The following is a 21,842-nucleotide window of genomic DNA, read 5'->3' as shown; positions in this document are numbered from 1 at the left end:
GGGTGTACAAAATCAAGTACAACTCTGACGGCACAATCGAGGGATATAAAGCTCGTTTGGTCATCTTCGAAAATAAACAGGAGGAAGAAATTAACTACAACGAAACTTTTACTCCGGTTGCTAAGGTAGTAACCGTTCGGACATCCTGGCAGTTGCGGCTGCGCGAAATTGGGAGTTGCATCAGATGGATGTGCATAATGCCTTCTTGCACGGTGACCTTGCGAAGGAGGTTTATATGAACTTGCCACCGGGATTCTGTGTTCCTAATCCGGGGGCAAGTATGTCGACTCCGGAAATCTTTGTATGGTTTGAAGCAAGCTCCGAGGTGTTGGTTTGCGAAATTGTCAAGTGCTTTGATGAAATATGGGTTCAAACAGTCGTACTCAGATTATTTCTATTCATTATGCACTAGGGAGGTATGCAGCTTAACGTTTTAGTCTATGTGGATGGCTTGATTATCTCCGGAAACGACCATAGTATCATTAAACGATTCAAAGACTATCTCCGCACATGTTTTCACATGAAGGATTTGGGCCCTCTGAAGTATTTTCTCGGAGTTGAAGTTGCAAGCGAACCAACTGGGCTATTTCTTTGTCAACGAAAATATGCCTTGGATATAATCTTTGAGTCCGGTTTACTGGGAGCTAAACTAATCATTACTCCTATGGAGCAGAATGACAGTTTGGTGTTGACCAAAGGAGCCCCTTTGGGAGATCCGGAACCATACTGACGTCTGGTCGGTAGACTCATATACCTCAGTTTTATGAGACCTGAGTTGTCGTATGCGTGCATGTTTTGTCCCAATTCATGCAGAAACCGAAGGAAGCACACTGGAACGCAGCTCTTTGTGTGGTGCGCTACTTGAAGAAGAATTCCGGACAAGGTATTGTGATGAGAAAAGATTGTGATCTCCAGTTGTACGGATGGTGTGATTCGGACTGGGCCAGATGTTCGTTGACTCGAAAATCACTTACCGGTTTGTTTATTTCCCTCGGGAATTCACCCATATTATGGAAAATCATGAAGCAACACATTGTCTCTCACTTGTCAGCGGAGGCGGAATACAGGTCACTGGCAATGACAGTCTGTGAATTGAAATGGCTAAAGGGAATCTTGCATAGTTTGGGCGTTGACCATAAATCTCCGGTGAAAATGTATTGTGATAGTCAAGCGGCATTATCTATTGCACGCAATCTGGTGTTTCATGAACGGACTAAACACATTGAAGTTGACTGTCACTACGTCCGGGACGCACTCCAATCCGGTCTAATACTTCCCAGTCACGTGTCCATCAGTAAGCAATTGACCAATGTGTTTACGAAGTTTTTGGGCAAATCACAACATCAATATTTGCTTGGCAAGTTGGGCATTCGGGACCCTCATGCTCCAACTTGAGGGGGTATTGAGAGTATATAATAGTTTATTTATAGTACAATTATAATTATGGTAATATAAGAATTATAGTTCTATTAGAACAGGATTACCTTGTTAGACTAAAAGAAGGAAAACCTTACTTCTATATAAGGAGGTCATTATGATAAATACAAGATCGAAAGAATTCTTTCATTATTCTTGTGTCTCTAATTTCTCATCCATGTCTCGATTTTAACAAATACATAACATTTAGAAGAAAGAACAGTAACAATAAGATAATGGAATATCAAAGCATAAGAAGCACAAGTGATAACAAAAGTTACCAGAAAAACGCGGTAATAGTACTGATAATGAGAAAGTGGGTGGAGGATAAGATTACAGCTGATTAATGAAGATAACAATTTCCCAGCAACCAGCCCTTTACTTGTAATTCACTCATTTGCTACCCCTAAAAGATAACTCCTATAACACATGTACCCCACTCAAACATTTCTTCCAAGCTCAAAAAAAAAAAAAAAAAAAAAATGTCTGATTATCTTCCAAAAGATGTTCTTGGAGAAATCCTATCAAAACTCCCATTAAAACCCCTAATTCAATTCACCACAGTATGCAAAACCTGGTATTCCATAATAACAAACCCGAATTTCATATCGTTCCATCACAACATCCTTAACAACAACCCTAATCGCCGTCCTTTACTCTTCATTCGTCATTACAACATGTTCGATAAAGTCGAACGTTACGCTTTACACTTTGACGATGAAGAAGAAGGAGTAGTAGAGTCGGAATCTGATGGTGACTCGTTCGATGAATATTTAGACCTTAAATGTCCTGAAACAACTCGTAGCGAGTTTTTAAGGATTGTGGGTTGTTGTAAGGGTGTTGTTTGTTTATCTGATGATTATGATAAGTATACTGATACTGTTGTTTTGTGGAACCCTATAGTTAGAAAACATTTGAATTTGCCTAGGCCTAATTTGAGGTATAATGGACGTGGTTCTTGTATTTATGGATTTGGATTTGATGTTGTGAAATGTGATTATAAAGTTGTTAGAGTTGTTTATAATAGTACTGCTACTGAAGACTATAAATTGCAGTTTCCACCTACTGTTGAGTTTCTTGATAAATTAAGGGCTGTTAAGTTTTTGGTTCCACCTGGTGTTGAGGTTTATTCATTGAGTAGTGGGGCTTGGAGGAGTGTTTCGGGTGTTTGTCCGTCGTATATTTTGCATCAAAATCATTCTGTTTCGACTTATTTAAATGGGGGTATTCATTGGATTGCGTCTAATTCGGGTGATGATGATAATGTGGATAGTAGCAATGATGATAGTAGTAGTACTAGTAGCAGCGGTAATAGTAAAGACGGTAGCTTTATTGTAGCGTTTGATGTGGGGACTGAAATTTTTAGTGAAATAAGTTTGCCGGAGAGTGTTGCTGAGAGAAATGTAATGAAGTTGGATGTGATGGTTACGGGCCCGTCGCTTGCGCTAATTGAATATGAAAAGTTTTGGCAGAGTGATTATTGTTGGGTATGGGTGATGAAAGAGTATGGTGAGGTGAAGTCTTGGAGTAGACTGCATAACATTGATTTGAGAGGAGGGTTTAGGAATATTGTGGGATTTAGGAGTCACGGTGAGTTATTGATTTCTGCCAGAATGGTAGGGATGGTTTCATACAACCCCAAGAAGAGAAACATAAGCTATCTTGGAATCCATGGAACCAATCGCTCATTTCACGGTGAGCCTTTTTTCGAGAGCCTGGCTTTAGTTGGTAAAGAAGATAGATTTGTGCAGCAGGCAGATTCGACTACAAATGTTGTTCAAGAAGTTGGATCTGTACTGGATAATGGTGAAGATGGAACTCAGGAACATACGTAATAGTTGATCCAGGTAAACAATGTTCATAGTGATATCAAAGAGTAAAATGGCCTTAATGAAACATTTTCTAGATCACTTGATGATTTTGTAGAGGTGTTGTTTATGCCATCTCGTACAATGTGGACTTCCTATAAGAGGAAGTTTATATGAAAATACTCATGTTTTCCTGTAGATGTTAACTTTAATAGCGGTCATAAGGTTAGATTAGACAGTTCGTGGAATTTGTCATGGTTTGTAGGGATAGTCCATGCCCATCTCTACCATTGTGGGCTACCTAAGAGGAAGATAGTCTAGTAATGGCCAATGGGCATTCGACGATCGAAAATTATATTTTATCCAACCCATAGCTGCCAGACATTGGCATATTTGCTTCTTTGGTTGTGCAAATGATTATGATATTATCTGGTGTATGCGTATTTACTTATTATTAGTGTGAAGTGATCTTTCAAGGCTGAAAATGACTTATTATCTTTTTGTTATTTATTTATTATTAGCGTGAAATGATCTAATGATCTTTCAAGGTTGAAGAATGACTTATATCTTTTTGTTCTACAGATCCTCTTTGTATAGGGAGAAGGTGCACGCATACTGGGGGGAACCTTTAAAATGCATGTAAATCAATGGTTCATATAGTAAATTATACTTTTGGTGACTTCACATCACGGAACTTATTGCAGTTCTCATGTGGCTTCAAACAATTGCAGCAGGTTACATAAAGGACACTTCGGTCTTTAATCTAAGGAGGCAGTAGTGATCCAAAAACTCAGGAGTTTGAGATAGTTTCTGAAGAGGCATAGAACCGGAGGTTGGTGCACATTATCCTAAGGGTAAAATGTACCAATTGTTTTTATCTCAGTCTTTTCTTGTTTTCTTTTTGTCTTTTCCCTTTTGGGTGGCGATTCAACGTACATCAGGATGCCCTGTCACACTTCATCCATCTGCCTTTTCTGCCCCACCTCTCTAAGTAACCTGTCATGTATCATGACCTCCTCTTCCCTGAAACTCCATTGCAGAAGCTTTCTTCCTGCGCCTCTGCAGCATACTGCTGTGTCCAATCCCTCATTGAGCGGAAGGGTAAACGAAGCTGAAGAGACTGGTGTGAAGTTAGGGGAGATGTTGACGGAAGCAGTGTTGCTCAGATTACAAGCCCTTCAGGAATTGGAGGATCGTGTGCAAAGAACTAATATCTCAGTTGAGATTTTCTATAAGCCTCTGGCCCTCATAAATATAAAGAAATTCAAGATAAGTAGGGGCTACTGCCTAATCAGTATCTTGACAAGCCAACTATATCCTTCTCCACTTGCAGTCCTTGTTCGTGTGTTATTATGCCTATGCTTGTTTTCCTTGGCAAGGGTCTTATCCTGTCTCATGACATTGACAAAAATCTCTCTTGTTGGACGCTCAAGGAGTGCGGTTGGAGAAAGTCTGTACTCCTCAAAGGAGAAGGTGTTTAGAGGGGTGGGGTACCTATACTTGCCAAACAAAAAAATGTATGGTTGGATAACAGTGAGTGCATACTGTTTTCTATCTTTTACTTCCCAATGCTTCCTTTTGTTTTCTTAATGTCAATGAGTACTTGTTTTTTGACATAGTTCCTTGGATAACATAGACGAGAAAGATTTCGATTTTGAGTGTATGACTTTGGTTTTCTTATTACCTATCTAAAACAGAATAACTTTGTTGCAAAACTAGAGCTCGCAAGATTTTTTGGAACATGATCCTAAAGGCGTTATCATGTCAAAAGTCACCATTACAGCATAAAAATGAACTTGAATTAAAACGGATAAAAGATCAAGAAATGAGGAGTTAGTAATGAATAACTAACCAGCTTATAAAAGAAGATGTACAGAAGGTTACGTTGCTCTCTGCTGAAGCCAAGCTTCACAAGTTCTCTTTAATCTAAGTACAACTATTTGTATGTATAATGTTAAAGAGTATTTTTGACCATTCCCACAAAATAGAGTTGTTGAATCTTTGCGGCTTAAATTTGTGCAGTGCGGTTTTGGCCATTCCTACAAAAGAGTGTTGTTGAATGTTTGCCGGTTAAATTTATGGTGCCATTTCTGTAGCTTAAGTTTAATTTTTTTATTTATTGAAATTAGACGATACAGCTCTTACGATTAGTAAGTATGCGACTTCTGAATATTGACTAGTGGGGAGTTTATTTGTTCTAGTTTACAGTCATTTTTGGGGACTCCACAAGAATTAGTCAATATTTTCGATTAAATCTTTTTGTTACTAGATTTTATATAGGATAAATTATAGGAATAAATTGTTATTCTTTTGCTCTATGATAAATGGTCTAGGAAGAGATGTAACATTACAAGCTATTCGTCCAAGTAGTATATTATTAACTTTAGTACGAGATGTAACTCTCAATGCCATATAATGACATCCTTTTTTTGTAGACCCTCACTTCTCACTCCCGGCTTTCTTACCCGAACATTCATCCAGAGCTGTCTCTTCTAGTTCAATAATATCAGTTTGACTTTAGTCAAGCGCTCTAGTTGCAATTAAAAAAAAAAAAGCACTACATTTCTTGAATCATTTGAGGACTGAGAAGACGTGAATGGATGGCCATGGCACAACTACTTGGAAGTGATTTTTTTTTTGCTGCTGTTTCTCTCTGTAAGTTCCCATTTTTTCTTGTTTTCTTCCTTTGAACACCCTTCAAAGGGTGTCAAACCTTTTTGAAGGTAACTATTAAAAGAGAAGTTGTGTCATTGATTTAACCACAAGGAATAATCTCCGATCTTTTAAAACTATAAGGAGGTTATTCATATTCGCTACTAAGAGAAAAAAAAAACAAGGAGAAGTTGATTAGCTGCTATTCCACTACTAACAAATGGCAGAAAGGAGAGCAAGATTTCAATTTGACAGTAAAAAACTAACACAACAAAAAAAAAAAAAAAAAAAAAAAAAAATTGCGGTGTTACTATTGGGCTAAGGAGTGAGAAACAACAATCAAGGAGATACGTAGTAAATTTTCACTTGAAATAGATTAACGTTTGAGTTGAATCACAACAGGAAGAAGAACACTGCAGCAAATTCTCACTTTAAACACATTAAAATTTAGTAGCAAATTCTCACTTTAAATACATTAAAATTTGACTAAATCATATCAGGAAGGAGATCTGCGATTGGAGTTATATTTGCTAAGTTTTTAAAAACACGAACAAAAGTCTACAGTAGCAATTCCACCTTAACAGACTAACATTTAAAAGTACTTGCACCAATGGGTACGCTTTTGCACAACAATACAATGTCCCATTGGACCATATATAATTCCAGTGTCTATGGCTCCATTAATGTATATAATTCAATTATATACATGTATAGAAACTTCACATGTATGAGCGCATTCGCGGCCTTACTAGAGACTGGGCGCCATCAACAAAGATGGAGGTTCCAGTCATGTATCTTGAATCATCACTGATTAAATAGATGACAGTGGAAGCAAGATCCTTCTTGACGTCAAGCCAGCGATTTAGAGGCGCTGCTTCCTTGGTCAGCTTCTCTGCTCTCTCCCTTCCCACTGATATAGGATACTCATCCTCGAGGTGCAAGCCACGCGATATGCCATTCACCCTAATTTGGTGCTTCCCCATCTCCATTGCAGATATCTGAGTACAGATATTATTATTATTATTATTATCAAAATAAGCACAACGAGACGAGAAATGGTAATATAATGGAGGGCATAGTTCCGAAGTTAAAGCAGCTAATGGTAGAATTTGAGTTGATTATTCCAACAAGCGTATAAGACTAATGTAAAAATAATTCAGGAAAAAGGAAAACAAGAGAACTAGTATAAGAATTGCTTTATCAAAGAATAATTCAAAAGATACCATGGAAATTGAAGTTTCCCCTATCATTCACAAACCTCTCTATCTAGGGACTACAGAGTTAAATGGATGATCCTCGAATTTCCAATTACCTTGGACGTCGCATAGTCAACTCCTACCACCCCCTCACAAAAATAAAAATAAAAAATGGCTATATCTAAATTAAGACAAGCAGTAACGACAAACATACAAAAAATAGAATATCCCACATGGCAATCAGACTTCCCATTCACCCAAGGAAAAAGGGCCATAAGCACATATTACATCATCTGAAGACATGTCATGGTGTGTGTTCTACTTCAAGTGCTTGAGTAAAGGATAGTAAACTTAGAGAAACTTATATACCATATTAGACCACATTAGTTGTCCCAATTTGACTATTCTTCCACACAATAGGTAAATGGCCCAAACAACCTCAAAGGCATGAAGCAATACAAGATAATATAACACATGTCCTGACGACCTCCCATAGCAAACAGAATAAATTAGTAATTAGACGGAAAAGACTGGTGATCAAGAGGAGAAACAATAAAGGGAAAATGTTTATGAAGAGGTGTAATCTCTTGTCCCATGTAACATGGTCTGATCATGCATCCCAAACATACAGGAGAATTTAAAAAGGTACTTACCCTAACCAGCTGCTGAATTCCAGCCGAACATGAACCATAAGCAGCAGCTCCTGAATATAGTCCTCTCTCAGCACCAATGATTGAGGTCATAAATACAATGGATCCTCCGGCTTTACTATCTCGCATTCTTTTACCAATACATTTCAACAGGTACCATCCCGCCATAAAATTTATTTTGACAATCTTTTTGAGCTCGTCTTCAATTAGCTGCAGCGGATCTTGCATTTTCCCTGTTTCATTGCATGACAGGTATTAAGAAGCTTATGTCAAACATGCTGCACCTCTCAACAAAGGCCCAATGACGCTTCTATAAACTAACGTGTCCGTATGAAAAGACCAGCAAGCACCAAAGCAATTAGTAACATAATACTAAAAAGAATCATATATTAACTACATGAAACAAGGAGTTCTTCGGGTGGCAACATGCTTAGTAGTTAGTTTTGCTTATGGGGTCAACTGTATGAGACAGTATCAGTTAATAAGCTTTTGGACCCACTCAATCTAATATATCTAAGATAAATTTTCTTGCCAACTAACTTTTTATTCAATACAGTCCCTGAGTGCTTTTCCTAGCTTAAGATATAGGGATTGCAACTTGTATTTTCTAGCCACACATAATAAGTGTTCTTTACACACTTCACTAACACTGCCCTTAATGGACAAAGTTTAGTCCACCATTGGTATACTAAGGGCGGACGGGAATACCTACCCCTCTAAATCAATCTTCCTCTGCCCGAATCGGAGAAGTTCGAATCCGTTCGGATATTGATTGGTCTTGGTTTGACATGGTTTACGCGTTATGGGTTCCCGGAAGAGTTAATATCTCCACTAGCTAACATTGGGATATCAGAGAGATAAAAAGAGAAGGGTGGAAATTCATTCAGCAAGTGATTAAGTGAAAGGAGCGGCATAAAACACATGAAACAGGGGATTACCCAAATATTTATTTTTCTCTTTTCATGAAACTGGAAGTGAGATAAACTTCTAAGTCTAGGAAGGTAAAATAAGATTTACTATTGTCACGGTAGGTCGTTTAACTCTTTGAAAGAAAAGAACTTCATAGTCCAGCAGGTCTAAAATTAGTAGAACATACAAACCCAAATCCAGAACCTGCTGTTTACTGTAATTTTCAAGATAATAGAATATATACTTCCTTCATTCATATTAACACATTACAAGGACAGAGAAATCTTTTTGTTTGATATATTTGCAAATCCAAAATATTTTTCTGATCTTCAATAAATATGCAACAGATTCAGCAAGTAATATTGTGGCGACAAATAATGCACAACCACAGAAATGGTCTTTTTTATGGGGAAGAAAGGTCATCTACCTTACATCACAATCTATTGGTACAGGTTCAAGTATACAAGAAATTTAAAACACCTAATAATTCCCACAACCATGATAGCAGCTATTGACTTTGAATACTGAAAACCAATCTATTCTTAATAGTTTGGCTACTTCCAGAGTTCAGAACCAAGTTACATCTTCACTTTGTAACAACTTAATAATCTCAGAACACGAATGAACAATGTCATACATTATTTACACCCACAGACAGAAGAAACTTGACATTCAAAGTATATTAATCTCAAATCCATGGAGAACAAATTTCACGAATCAGAGATTTTCAAGTACTATTTACAATTACTTCAATCTGATAGATTTTCAATTTTTGATTCAACCAAGTTAGTTAGCAGGACGCATGCGTTTAGAATTGCACAACATGGACACTCCAAGATAGTTTTTTATAAGGAGGGTATTTACCAAATGCAGAACAGGTAATTAGTCAATTTAACAAATTCAAAATTTTCGAACTATGCGGTTTAACAAATGGCATTCCCTATAGCAAACCAACAAATGTATTTAACACCAAAAGGATCAGCTAACAAATGAATGCGGGATAAGGGCATGAATATTCAATTAGTTTGAATCCGCTTTTTTGATCTTTCTAACTTTCTTTACATCCTTTGTGATACAAACTAAATTTCAGTATAGCGTCTGCCACATTTTATCATCTCACATTTTTTTGATTAAGATGTACAGATATATCCACTTCATGTCAAAATAAATTCTTTAATTTTATAATAGCTTCTCCTGAGATAACTTTATGTCTTTTCCAAGCTACAGTAGATGATTCTAATCTAATTCATAGCCTATTAGAAGTAGAAGCTGCTCTAACGGGTCACGGCCAAAAATAGATGGCAGTCAGTTTGATAAGGACCCAATGACTTACATTCTCTGGCCAAAACCTCCGAGAAGACATGAAACCGATTAATTAACCGAGATTGTAGGTCAACTACTCACGTGGATAAATAGTTATTCATAATATAAGGATACCTTCTATCAATATAATCGCTGATCTAATCAAATCCTAATCTTCTATGATTTGCCAAACCTTTTATTGTTTTATTAAGTTCACAAAATTAGTTAGCCATTCACAGATAATTATTTTCACTTCACCATATACTGGACGGAACAGACAAATACCACTTGTTTTATCGGTAGACAATACCAATTCCATTGTCATTTTAAATCCTTCTGTATCTAAAGAATAACAATATTTGTTTGAAATAAAGGTCAGGTTGTACCTTCATAAGAATAGCAGTGTACCAAAGCATCCAACTTTCCAAATATCTTCCATGCCTTGTCCACAGCTTCATCAAAAGCAGTTTCTCTATCCTCCGTCATATCCAATCCCACAACTTCCACTGCAACGCTGCCCTCTAGAGATTGTTTTATCTTCTCCGCTACACTCTTCAGTCGGCTCTCATTTCCCATCAAAACCAATCTAAGTGGTAGAAGCAACAAAAGGATTAAGTAGAGTTTATGCTATGCCATTTATGGAGCAATTGTGCCTATGAAATGTGAGTATCAGACTGCTGAAATTTTGTGAGTGTGTGCATGCGTATGTGTGTGTGAATGAGAGCATGACTTCTATGCATATTTAAGACAGGGAAAGTACATACTGGCAACCCCTCTGAGCTAAATGGTAAGCAATGTTATTGCAAATCTCATCACCATTGGAAGTGAGCAACACCTTCTTTCCAGGATTTGCCATTCTCAAGCCAAATTAAGAAGAAGGCACCCGACTATAGTAGCTCAGGCAAAGAACAATAACTTCCAAGCTAACAGATTTTCCTGAAAAGGGACAATACATACAGCAAGGAAAAGATTAGGGAAGATCACTGAATGTTAGATTCTATAAACATGATTAAAATGGAAAATTTTAGACACACTAAAGAAAAGCAATCTTCATGGTGGGTCATGTTAAAAGTGTGATTTCACTAAGAATGTTGGGTGATTTAGTCTTCAAATTGACAAAAAAGTCTTTAATTCATAGTATGGGAATAGCTACTGCTGTTATGAGAAAGCAAAGCTTTATTTCTGACCTATTTGACCCATGATTAATGTGGTGGAAATACATAAGATCACTATACTGATCAAAAGGGGCAACCGCCTAAAAAAAAAAACAGAAAGTTCCAGATTTCAACAACCATAGAAAATAACCTTCAACAATGTTGGTACAGAAGACATTCACCATAATTCAAGGGAACATTGGAGTAAACCACTAAAATCAACTAGTCAATCTTGAGGTCTTGGAGTTTTAAACAAAGCTCATATGCTCGGCAATAATATATTAACAAATACACTGTACTAATATTCTTTGTCAATAGAATCCCCTTTCAATACAAAGCCAAAGATACACAAGAATCCATGACATATACCTATATGCACCAGTGGGTTTAATTATGGTTCAGTCACATCCATTCCCAGTAAATCTCCTCTCCCTTCAGAAACTCAAAAAGCTATTGCATATACAAAGAGATCACTTATATAAACAGGCGCCGCGTGACCAACTAAAACTAATATCTACTTAATGCATTACCTCCTTCTTAGACGCTAATTAAACAATCTCTAGCAAAACAAATTTCTTGTCATCTAGTGTAATTGGCAGTCTAGCATGCACCCAACGATGTGACCTAGTGATCAATAAAGTGAACGAAAACCATGGAGACCAGGGTTCAACATCCCAACAAATTAGTGAGTAGAGTTATCCGGTAACCTATGCCAGTAGGAGGTAACAAATACTAGGTGGAATAGTCGAGTTGCAAGCAAACTGGCTCGAATGCCAACAACAACAAGAACATGTGGGGTCCGGGGAGGGCAGAGTCTACGCAGACCTTACCCCTAACTCGTGGAGGTAGAGAGGCTGTTTAAAACTGGCTCGAACGCCAATTAAAATAATAATAATTGGTAGTCTTGCAGGCATACACACCAAAAACACTGACCCACATCATAAAACACCCATCAAATTCCTTTAAAAATAAAAAAGACACACAGATCAATCACCAAAAAAAAAAAAAACACCTATCAAGTCGTTTCAAAAGAAGCAAATTGAAGCATGTTGGTTGGCAGTTCTTTTTTCCCCTTTGTTTCACTAAATAGAACATAAAATTCAGAGTAAGAATCTTGAATTGAAAGAAGAAAAACGAAAGATGAATTGTTTACCAGTTGCTCCAGCGATCTACAGCTTAACCTGAACTGAAAGTTGTACAAGTAGGAAGTTTGTTGGGAAATAGTCAAGAAAGTACACTATAAATGTAGACCAAATAAGTGTGAAGTGGGTAGGCCCGTTTAATAATCAACTATACACGAAAAAGAGAGGTAATTAGACTTCTCCCTTTTTTTTTCCTTCAAAAAAGCCTTCACTTACCCAAATTAAGAAATAATTAATCTCATTTTTCAGATTTGTTCTTGTTAAGTGAAAAAATTTTACTGCTTACTTAATTAAATATTAATATTTTCTTAAAAAGCTGCAAATGATCAAATGAACATTCTTTTTTAACCATGAAATACTAATTAGGTAGCTCACCAAATTAGACTTTAGGATCAACCATAAAAAAAAAACAAAAATAGGTTCGTTGAAGACAAGACAACGTCTTCGGTCTTTCACGTGTGTCGCGCAGTAGTTGTTTGGAGTAACGACGTCCTTTTTGGGCTGCCTCCAATTTGGACCTATGAGGTCCCTAAATATTATAGTACTTATAAATTTTTTTATTTTTATTTTCATCCGGTACCCGCATTGGAGTCCGATTATACTCGAATTCACACTGCGTGGAGTCTCATTAGGGGAAAGCGCTCCCTACCAAGGATTTTTTCATATTCAAGACTCGAACCCCAGACCTCTGATTAAGGGAGGAGCAATTTCATCTGTTGCACCACATCCTTTGGTGGTACTTATAAACCAAGGGATCGTTTGGTAGGATGGATAGGATGAGATGGGATTATTAGTCCCATGGAATTGGAATTATCCCATGTTTGGTTGGTGGGATAACTGTTTACCTGGAAAACGGTTCAGTTGAATTTGTATTCGTGGTCAAGGACACGTAGATCAAAATGACCAGTAAATCAATATAATATGCAAGTAAATCGAATGGAAACGAAATAATGCAAAGAAAAGTTGAGAATAGCCTGAGCCTCGATCGAGCCCGGTGTTAATGTCTCCGGCTAAGTTTGTGATTAAGCACTTAACAAAACGATAAAGAACTTAAGAAACGAAGCAATTGCGTATAAGAATAGTGTATTCCTCTTGAATTTCGTGTCCTTACAATGGGAATGATAATCTCTATTGATACTAGGAGCTACGGACACACATTCCATGTATGACGCCCCAGCCCATAATGAGTATTAATTGGGTAATAATAATAAGCAATAAAGAGGACCATTAAGCCTAATAACACCAGTATATAACATTCAACTTGATTCGTAACGGCAGCCCGTTGAGGTTCCTCCGATGCAATGGCATTTCCTCCGGTGCCACTCAATGCTGACTCATTTTTAACTTATCCTTTAAGCCATGTGGGATAACAATACTGGTCCAACTGTATTGTACGAATTTAGCTCAATACAATAACTCCTTTGGTATCCCATAAAAGGTGGGATAAGTTGTCCATCTTATCTCACCCAATCCCATCTACATGGGATAACTTAACCCTCCTACCAAACGACCTCTAATTGAATTAATCAGTTCGTTTTAAAGTTTGAACCAATGTAGTACTCCCTTCTTCCTAAAACGAGTGACGTATTAGTTAAAAAACATTATCTCAGTGCTTTAGGAATTCAAGAGAAAAATTAGTAGTTGTTTCCAACTATACTTTCACAATAAAGAACTACTTCTCCATAGTAGTGCTAGGGGTAAGCGTTCAGGATGTACGAATTGGATATGAAAATTTTAATTTGGATATTTAGTTTTCGGATTGAAGAAATTACGATCCAAATCCAATCAAAGTAAGTTCGAATTTGATTGGATTTTTAAGTTCGGTTTTGGATTAATCGATTTGGATATTTCAAATTTTCGGTTTTAACTTTTGAATCTTTAAGACATGCCATAACAATTAACAGCCTCAATTCACTTAATAGTTTGCTCCTTAGAATGTAATTTTCTATAGTTAACAAAGATTGAGGTTACCTGCCGCTCATACAGTGTAATTCCAGATTAGACTTAATACTATATTGGGTAGGGTCCTCGAGTACTAATCTATTGGCCCTATGGAAATTAAATTTATTAGTATTGGACGCATGTGATATGAGTAGGGTTAAATATAAGGCATAAAAATTTTAATACTCGAAAATCCGTAGAACAAAATTCGATATCCAACCCGAAATTCATAAAATTTAAAGTCTAATTCATAAGGACAATTTGCACGATTTCCCTTATTTGGGGGGGGGGGGGGGGGGGTGAATTTTTGCCCCTCAAATAGCTGGTCTTTAATTTTTGCCCTTCAGCTAATACCCCGAGTTTCTGGGTTTGAACCCCCGCTCAGTCCAAAAAAAAAAAAATCACAAGGCAGAGTTTTGTAGTAGAATTAGGCCTATTTGCCCAAATTAGGCCTTAAGGAAAACCTCTGTCTTAGGGCCTAACATTTGCCCAAAATTAGGCCTATTCGGCAAATGTTAGGCCTTCAGGCAGAGGTTTGCCTTAAGGCCTAATTTTGGGCAAAAGTTTGCCTTGAGGTAAACCTCTACCTTAAGGCCTAATTTTGGCCCCGATAGGCCTAACTTTGAGCAAAAGTTAGGCCTTAAGGCATAAATTTCGGGAAAGTCTTGCCTTGCGATTTTTTTTTTTTTGACTGAGCGAGGGTTCGAACCCAGAACCTTGGGATATTTTTTAAAGCGAAGGACAAAAATTAAAGATCAGAAATTTGAGGGGCAAGAATTAAAGACCAGCGTCTTTTAAGGGAAATCCATGCAAAAATCCAAACCAAATATTCAAAAATGTTTGGATTTCAGGTTGGCTCAAACTATGCCCACTTTCAAGTAGTGTTCAATTCTCCATAAACACCTCATAAATATGATTAATTTAGTAAATGAAATAGTACTTATTAATTTCTAATGGACGTGAAATAAGTTAAAGCACACCTATTTTGAGACGGAGGGGGTAGTAATTGCTGAATTTAGAATGAAAAATTGAATTATCTAAGCTCTGACGGATTGAGATAGCATCCAGTTAGGTTATAGGTGCATTGAATTAAATGCAGTGGCCCACTAGTACGTAGTAGACTAGTACTACTATTGTTGGACCATCAATTTACGATGTGCTTTTAAAGTTCTAACAACTTTAAATGATCGTTGCAAATATAATTTGGCTTTAGAGCTCGAAATAAATTCCATTGAGAGCAATGGTGTAAATTGCTAGCGAGAATTTGTCAACTTTGTTAGGCCCAACTTTTCCAAATTATAGTATGATTGGTCAATCTTCTAAAATTTATTTATTTTGAAAAGTATATTTATTGCTTTGTAAAAAAAAATAAAAAATTGTAGAGTAGTTGTTTGTGTTTGATTAATCAATTTAAGAAGCGTTTTTGTCAATATTAAAATAATAATTTATGTTTGATCAGGGTGCCAAAAGTATTTTTGAGGAAAAAATATACTTTTCCCAGCTTCAGCTATTACTTAAAATATTCATTTTTATTTGTAAAACTCGATCAAACACCTCAATTTTATAAAATAAATACTTTTAAAAATTATGTAAAATAACCTTGACTTCTCAAAAGCTTGATCTAACATGCTATTGTTTGGACCATGGACTAATTCTAATATAATATTAAAATGAATGCAAGTTAACTAATTACCTACTGTTCTAAGCAAATGTTTGGATTTTATGGGACTAGATCACTAAATGAACACAAGTTAACTAATTACCTACTGTTCGAAGCAAATGTTTGGATTTTATAGGATTAAATCATTAAATACCTAGGGTAATGATTTTTCCTATAGTAGTTATGATTAATTAACACGTTCATATTCAATCCCACTTAGTGCCTTGTTATTAATCAAATCGTTTGTCACAGTAGCACTGTAATTTTATTTTTCTACTATAATTTTTCAATTACTAGCTATTTCATCTCAATTATACTTTCCCAACGAAATAAAGCCAAATATCATATCACCCACACAGCCACACTAATGACTATGTGTATGATTGTTTATTTCAAAACAGTGGCGGAGCTAAAATTTTCACTAAGGGGGTTCAAAATATGAAAGTAAACACACGAAGAAGTCAAAGGGAGTTCAACGTCTACTACATACACATAAAAAATAATTCAAACCATATATAAACGATGTAATTTTTCACTGAAGGGTGTTCGGATGAACCCCTTGGCCCTTCCTCCCTCCGCCCCTATTTCAAAACTCAACTAGTTAATATGGTTTCTCATTGTTTATCCGTTTACCTAACTTAAATTCCGTCTCTCAATTTTAATTCAAGCTACTAAGGTGGCGGACTGAAAATTGATAGCTCATTAATGAAAAGCTAAGGAGTACAATTAAGGGAAAAAGATACTATGTGTCTAATGGGCCAAAGTAATGCCACATTTGACCAATATTTGGGCCTAATACTCTCAGGAGTCCGCTCGGCTCAAAAAAATCTCAAAAAATGGCCGGTCGGCCCAAAATAATGTCAAGGCTGGCTGGCTCAACAGCCCAGGCTGCTACAGCATATATACATATGTTGGATTATATATACACTTTACATACAAGAATTATACATCTTATATACATATGCTGGAATTAATCATACATTTATTTTACATAAATTATACGTTAATCATACATTTATTATACACATATTATGCAATAATGATATGATATTTTTTACAATAATGATATGATATTTTTTTTTACATATACATACATATTATATACCACAATGATACGATTTCTATTATACTTTTTTTATACGTATGGTACACTTTCTATACAAGACTGATACAGTTTATATACACATGCTCGAATTATATATACACTTTCTATACAAAAAATGACACATATTATATACAAAAATGATACAATTTTCTATCCCATACAGGGCAGTTGCACTGTGCTGATACACATTATATACACAAATGATACATATTATATACAAAAATGATACATACCTTAGCGATTCATATTTTATACAGTTTCTATACATTTCAGATAGGTACTGATACAAATTTTATACATAAATGACACATATTATATATAAAAATTGCCTCAAACATTTTTGTCTTTGGGTTTTTGTTTGAAAATTGTCTTATTTAAGTTTTGGCTAATGGATGAAATTAGTTTGGTGGGTATAATTTGGGTTTGAAAAAAATTGGGTTAGAGGGTGGGATTATTTATGGCAGACCGGCCATATATGTCCTTTTCCCGACAATTAATAGGGTATTTACGCCAAATCAATATATACATGATATGTATTTGTACAACAGTTTTTTCTTCAAAGCCATGATTAGCTATTGCATATTTTCACCAACTTTATTGTCTAAACTCCCATATATCAGAATTTTAATAAATTTAAAATTTATTCTTTACAGATTTATTTGAGATAGAAACATAATTTTTTCATATAGATTTTAATAAATAAGATAGTGACTTTAGTATTTTTCTTAATTACTTTTTGTTGTAGTCTATTGAATCTTTTATAGATTAATTCTCTCAGCAAAAGTGCTACTTTAGGAAGAAGATCCTAATTAAACAAATAACCATCAGTTGGCCTCTTTCTTTTTAGTTGGTTAGTTTCACCAAAACAAAGAAGGAAACAGGAAATTCGTTAAAACCTAATTAGGATCTCATAATTACCATAAATAAATTAGGTTAAGGAGAGCTATGCCAAACAAAGCATATATTGAAAAGGGCAGAACAAAACTAACTCCTAACGTAGATTTGTTATTCGCCCGTTATTTAATCTATATTCCCGAGTCCGCAACTTTTTTAACCCAAAAAGTGTTAAAAGGCACCAAAATACCCCACTGAAAAAAAAAGTAACCAAACTACCTTTTGCGCACTAATTTAGTGCGCAATAGGTGTTTACTAAAAACCCCAGCCCTTTATTCAAAAAAATAGTTTTGAAATTCATGTTTTTTCCGTACTTTGACCAAAGATTAGTCATGTTTAAAAACGCCGGAATATCAATATTATATATAGAACCTGATATCTTTTTCTGCGAACAATAATGTAGGCTCAACGCATCAAGTATACATGTACGTTTGGATAGTTGTTTTAGGGGTTGTAAAGTGTCCGAAGTAAGTTTTGTTTGTTTGGAAACTTGTTATCTTTAGGTTTAAGTGTTTTATTTTATAGGGTTTTGATTAATTTAGGACGTCGCACGAGTTATTATTAAACGACAATAAAAACTAAGATAACTAATTATCATTAAGAAAATAATACCAAAAAAAAAATTAACATAACATGTACATTTTATTTACAAATACACAATCTCCATCCCCTAGGTCCCACATGTGGGGGGCTTTAAAATAACCTTAGGCCTAAGGCGAACCCCACGACCCCCACCACTCTCACCATCATCTCCATCCCCCCTTTTCCTCTTAATTTGTACACGCTCTATGGCGTGATCATCTTGCGTTCCCTTCCTAGGGGGGCTTGTTCAAAACATGCTTCCTATGGGAGACGACGGTGGCCGAAATGTGAGCCTCAGGAGATGAATCAATCTCAACAGGAGATGGGTCCACAGGCGCAGAAGAATGAACCTGAAATAACATATAAACAATTTAGTTTAGATTTATGCTAAACTAAACATGGAATAACATATAAACAATTAATAAATACATTATTTATTATAAAAAATCAAACATGTGTGTCGACGGGCTCCTTAGAGGGCTCATGAGCTGGCTCCTTAGCGGTGTCCTGAGTGGGGCCCGCAGCCGGAGATGTAAATGGTACCGGAGTAGGAGATGGGTCCACAGGCGCAGAAGAATGAACCTGAAATAACATATAAACAATTTAGTTTAGATTTATGCTAAACTAAACATGGAATAACATATAAACAATTAATAAATACATTATTTATTATAAAAAATCAAACATGTGTATCGACGGGCTCCTTAGAGGGCTCATGAGCTGGCTCCTTAGCGGTGTCCTGAGTAGGGCCCGCAGCCGGAGATGTAAATGGTGCCGGAGTAGGAGACGGGTCCACAGGTGCTGAAAAATGAACCTGAAATAACATATAAACAATATAGTTTAGTTTTATGCTAAACTAAACATAAAATAACATATAAACAATTAATTTAATACATTATTTAATTGTAAAAAATCAAACCTGTGTGTCGACGGGCTCCCGAGATGGCTGGTTAGAGGGCTCCTGAGATGGCTCCTCAGCGGTCGCCTAAGCGGGCCCTGGAGCCGGAGACATGCCAAACTCCTCGAATAAGAAATTGAAGTTCAGCACCGTGCCGCCCTGTAGATCACGAGCTGGTCGCTCACCTATGGATGACGAACTGGTGGTTGTGCAGGCGATGGCCAGAATATGTGATCTGAAAATAAATCTGACGTATATACAGGTGTTAACGGACGCTCCGAAGGCGACGGAATCTCTGAAGTCGACGGAATCTGTGAAGTCGACGGAGGTTGCTGGGCTGGAGCTGGAACTAGTATATGGTCGTTAGGCTCATCTACTAGACTACGACCCCCTCTGGCCCCATCCCATCTATGACCAGCCTCTCTGGCCCTACCACCTCGGCCACCATCGCCTCTACCCTTACCCTCTCAGCCACCAGCCTCTCCGGCACGACCACGACCACGACCACCCGCTGCCTGATGCAAGACCTTTGGAACAAGCTGGTCGACACGTCCGAGCTCCTGCGCCTGCTGCATATCACCCTTGGCTAGCTGAACCATCCGCGCTACATATCCCGCTATCTCGGGGGCATCCATATGGTCCAAGCTCTCCCAGCGCATCATCTGTACAGTTCGTAGCTGCATTTGTTTGCAAATATTAACGATTGAATAAATTTGTAACTTAATACATAAAACGATTAATTACGTTTAAGACTAATAAAACGTACCAACGTCTCATACTGTCCTGCGAGAGCTGCATATCCTCGACCATCTGCACGAGGCCTCGCGAGGTTGCCAATCAAGCTGCGAGTGATCCGCGTGTACCATTGCATGTATGTCTGGACATGAGTCACATGTCCGACCACCGCTAGTGTTCCCACCCTCTGATCCCAACAGTGGACCTGGAGCTGCATAAAGGCCCGCCATGCATTAGTGACGGTCATACGCTCGTCCCGCGTATAATGGTCATGCTCAAAAGCAGCCTGCTCAGGTAAATTCTGTACATGGTCGAACTGTCGTAAGACGCGATCGGGCGCGTGCTCCTCAACGATGTCCATATGTATCAATGGACCCCACGACCTCTATGAGGGCTCACCAGCCCTACAAAATACCGGCAGCTGATCCAAAATCTGATCATACGACGTCCATATAAAAGCCTGTAAAGAGAATTGAATTAGTTAACAATAAAAGACTAAAATAGTAAAAATAAAAAATAAAAAAATAACATACTAATTTTAAATAAAAAACACTTACTGTGTCTGACGTCATACGATCCAGCTGATCCCTGAACGGGAGAATATTGCGGTGCGTATCCACATCTCGAATAATGCCTCCTCTTGTCCATCTCCGCGTGTATGGCATCGCCTCATCAATATAGTCGAGCGGAGGGTCAGCAGCTCTGGGCTGAAAAAGTCTCATCCTAGTCCACATCCATATCTGAAAGGGTCATTAAAAAAAAATATTTTATCAGTCGTCGTTTCAAAAAGCTATATTTAGAATAAAATTACACACACTTAAATATAATACCTGGAGGAGAGGGAAAAATGCAGCGACATCGGTCCTTGCGCCTATAGACGCTCTACAGAATCCGCGATACATGAATTCCAGAACAATAGCGCCCTAACTGTAACATCCCAACTCGCCAAGATGCTCCAGAAAAAGCAAATATCTCAAGCTCATGTGGGAACCCAATGTGTTCGAGAACAGGATGCCCCTGAATATAACAAGAAGGTACAAATGAGCACGTCGGTCAACATCAACCTGAGGTCCTCTGTATCGGATGTTGCATGTATATGAGGCGCAAGTGCTCGAAGATGGAATGCATCGACAACCGACTCTATCCCCATATATGATGCGGCTCCGGCACGAAAGCAGTGAGCCTAGTCAACTCCTGCCGATACGACGCTATCTGCTGAGGCTCCGCAATATACAAAGCGCGTCCATCGACCTGGAGACCGTAAAGGATCTCCATGTCCTGAAGGGTGATTGTGGCCTCACTAGTGCGGAGATGACATGTATGGGTCTCCGGTCTCTGTTGCTCAATCATGGCCGTCATAAGAGCCCTGTCATGCTGTACACGATCAGTAGCGACGCAACGGTAGATACCGCCCTGATATAGTATCTAAGACGAGAGGATGTGGGGGCTGAGCTGCTAAAATATCCCATGCTTGCTCCATAAACTTGGGACGGACCAAGCGGGTGAGATCTACATATGTATCCCATACTAGCTGGGACCTATGCTGCTGCTGTAGGTGAAGGACCTCTGGCTAGAGGGGCCCCGGATGAAGGGGGCGGGATCTATAGAGGTGTCGTATATGTTTTACGCATTTGTAATTAATCATTAACATGTAATATTAATTATGTAATTAATTATTATACTAACTACAATTAACTAACTAATATTATATTAACGCTATTTTAAATCTTAAACTAAGGACGATCAACCCTAACCTAAGGATTAAATATAACTAACTAACAAATATTATCATAAGGAT

The 21,842-nt window shown here is 37.3% G+C and overlaps 2 protein-coding genes across 11 annotated transcripts; one reads left to right on the top strand and one right to left on the bottom strand.

Annotated features, from left to right (window-relative positions):
- The first annotated feature begins 1,707 nt into the window (after positions 1–1,707).
- On the top strand, positions 1,708–4,882 carry LOC132616906 (F-box/kelch-repeat protein At3g23880-like). Of its 9 annotated transcripts, none has more exons than XR_009573477.1 (4): positions 1,708–3,263; positions 3,807–3,863; positions 3,959–4,056; positions 4,265–4,882. XR_009573477.1 is itself a non-coding variant. In XM_060331663.1 (2 exons), exon 1 carries the CDS (start codon positions 1,899–1,901, stop codon positions 3,249–3,251), a length of 1,353 nt encoding a protein of 450 aa, XP_060187646.1. In that variant the 5' UTR covers positions 1,709–1,898; the 3' UTR covers positions 3,252–3,263; positions 3,807–4,882. The 9 variants fall into 9 exon arrangements, 1 of the variants encoding a protein (XP_060187646.1); XR_009573476.1 differs by having other exon boundaries at positions 3,959–4,078; XR_009573475.1 differs by having other exon boundaries at positions 3,956–4,056.
- Positions 4,883–6,372: 1,490 nt separating this feature from the next.
- Positions 6,373–12,396, bottom strand: LOC132616908 (uncharacterized). Of its 2 annotated transcripts, none has more exons than XM_060331664.1 (5): positions 12,241–12,396; positions 10,698–10,869; positions 10,320–10,519; positions 7,726–7,955; positions 6,373–6,874 (listed from the first exon to the last, which is right to left on the bottom strand). In XM_060331664.1, exons 2-5 carry the CDS (start codon positions 10,787–10,789, stop codon positions 6,596–6,598), a joined length of 801 nt encoding a protein of 266 aa, XP_060187647.1. In that variant the 5' UTR covers positions 10,790–10,869; positions 12,241–12,396; the 3' UTR covers positions 6,373–6,595. The 2 variants fall into 2 exon arrangements, with proteins under 2 accessions (XP_060187647.1, XP_060187649.1); XM_060331666.1 differs by lacking the exon at positions 12,241–12,396 and adding an exon at positions 12,100–12,238.
- Positions 12,397–21,842: the final 9,446 nt, after the last annotated feature.

Source organism: Lycium barbarum, chromosome 11 (assembly GCF_019175385.1).
Source record: "Lycium barbarum isolate Lr01 chromosome 11, ASM1917538v2, whole genome shotgun sequence".
Lineage (NCBI taxonomy): Eukaryota > Viridiplantae > Streptophyta > Magnoliopsida > Solanales > Solanaceae > Lycium > Lycium barbarum.
Note: the sequence above shows the minus strand (reverse complement) of the source record. Positions and strands in the feature narration are given on the sequence as shown.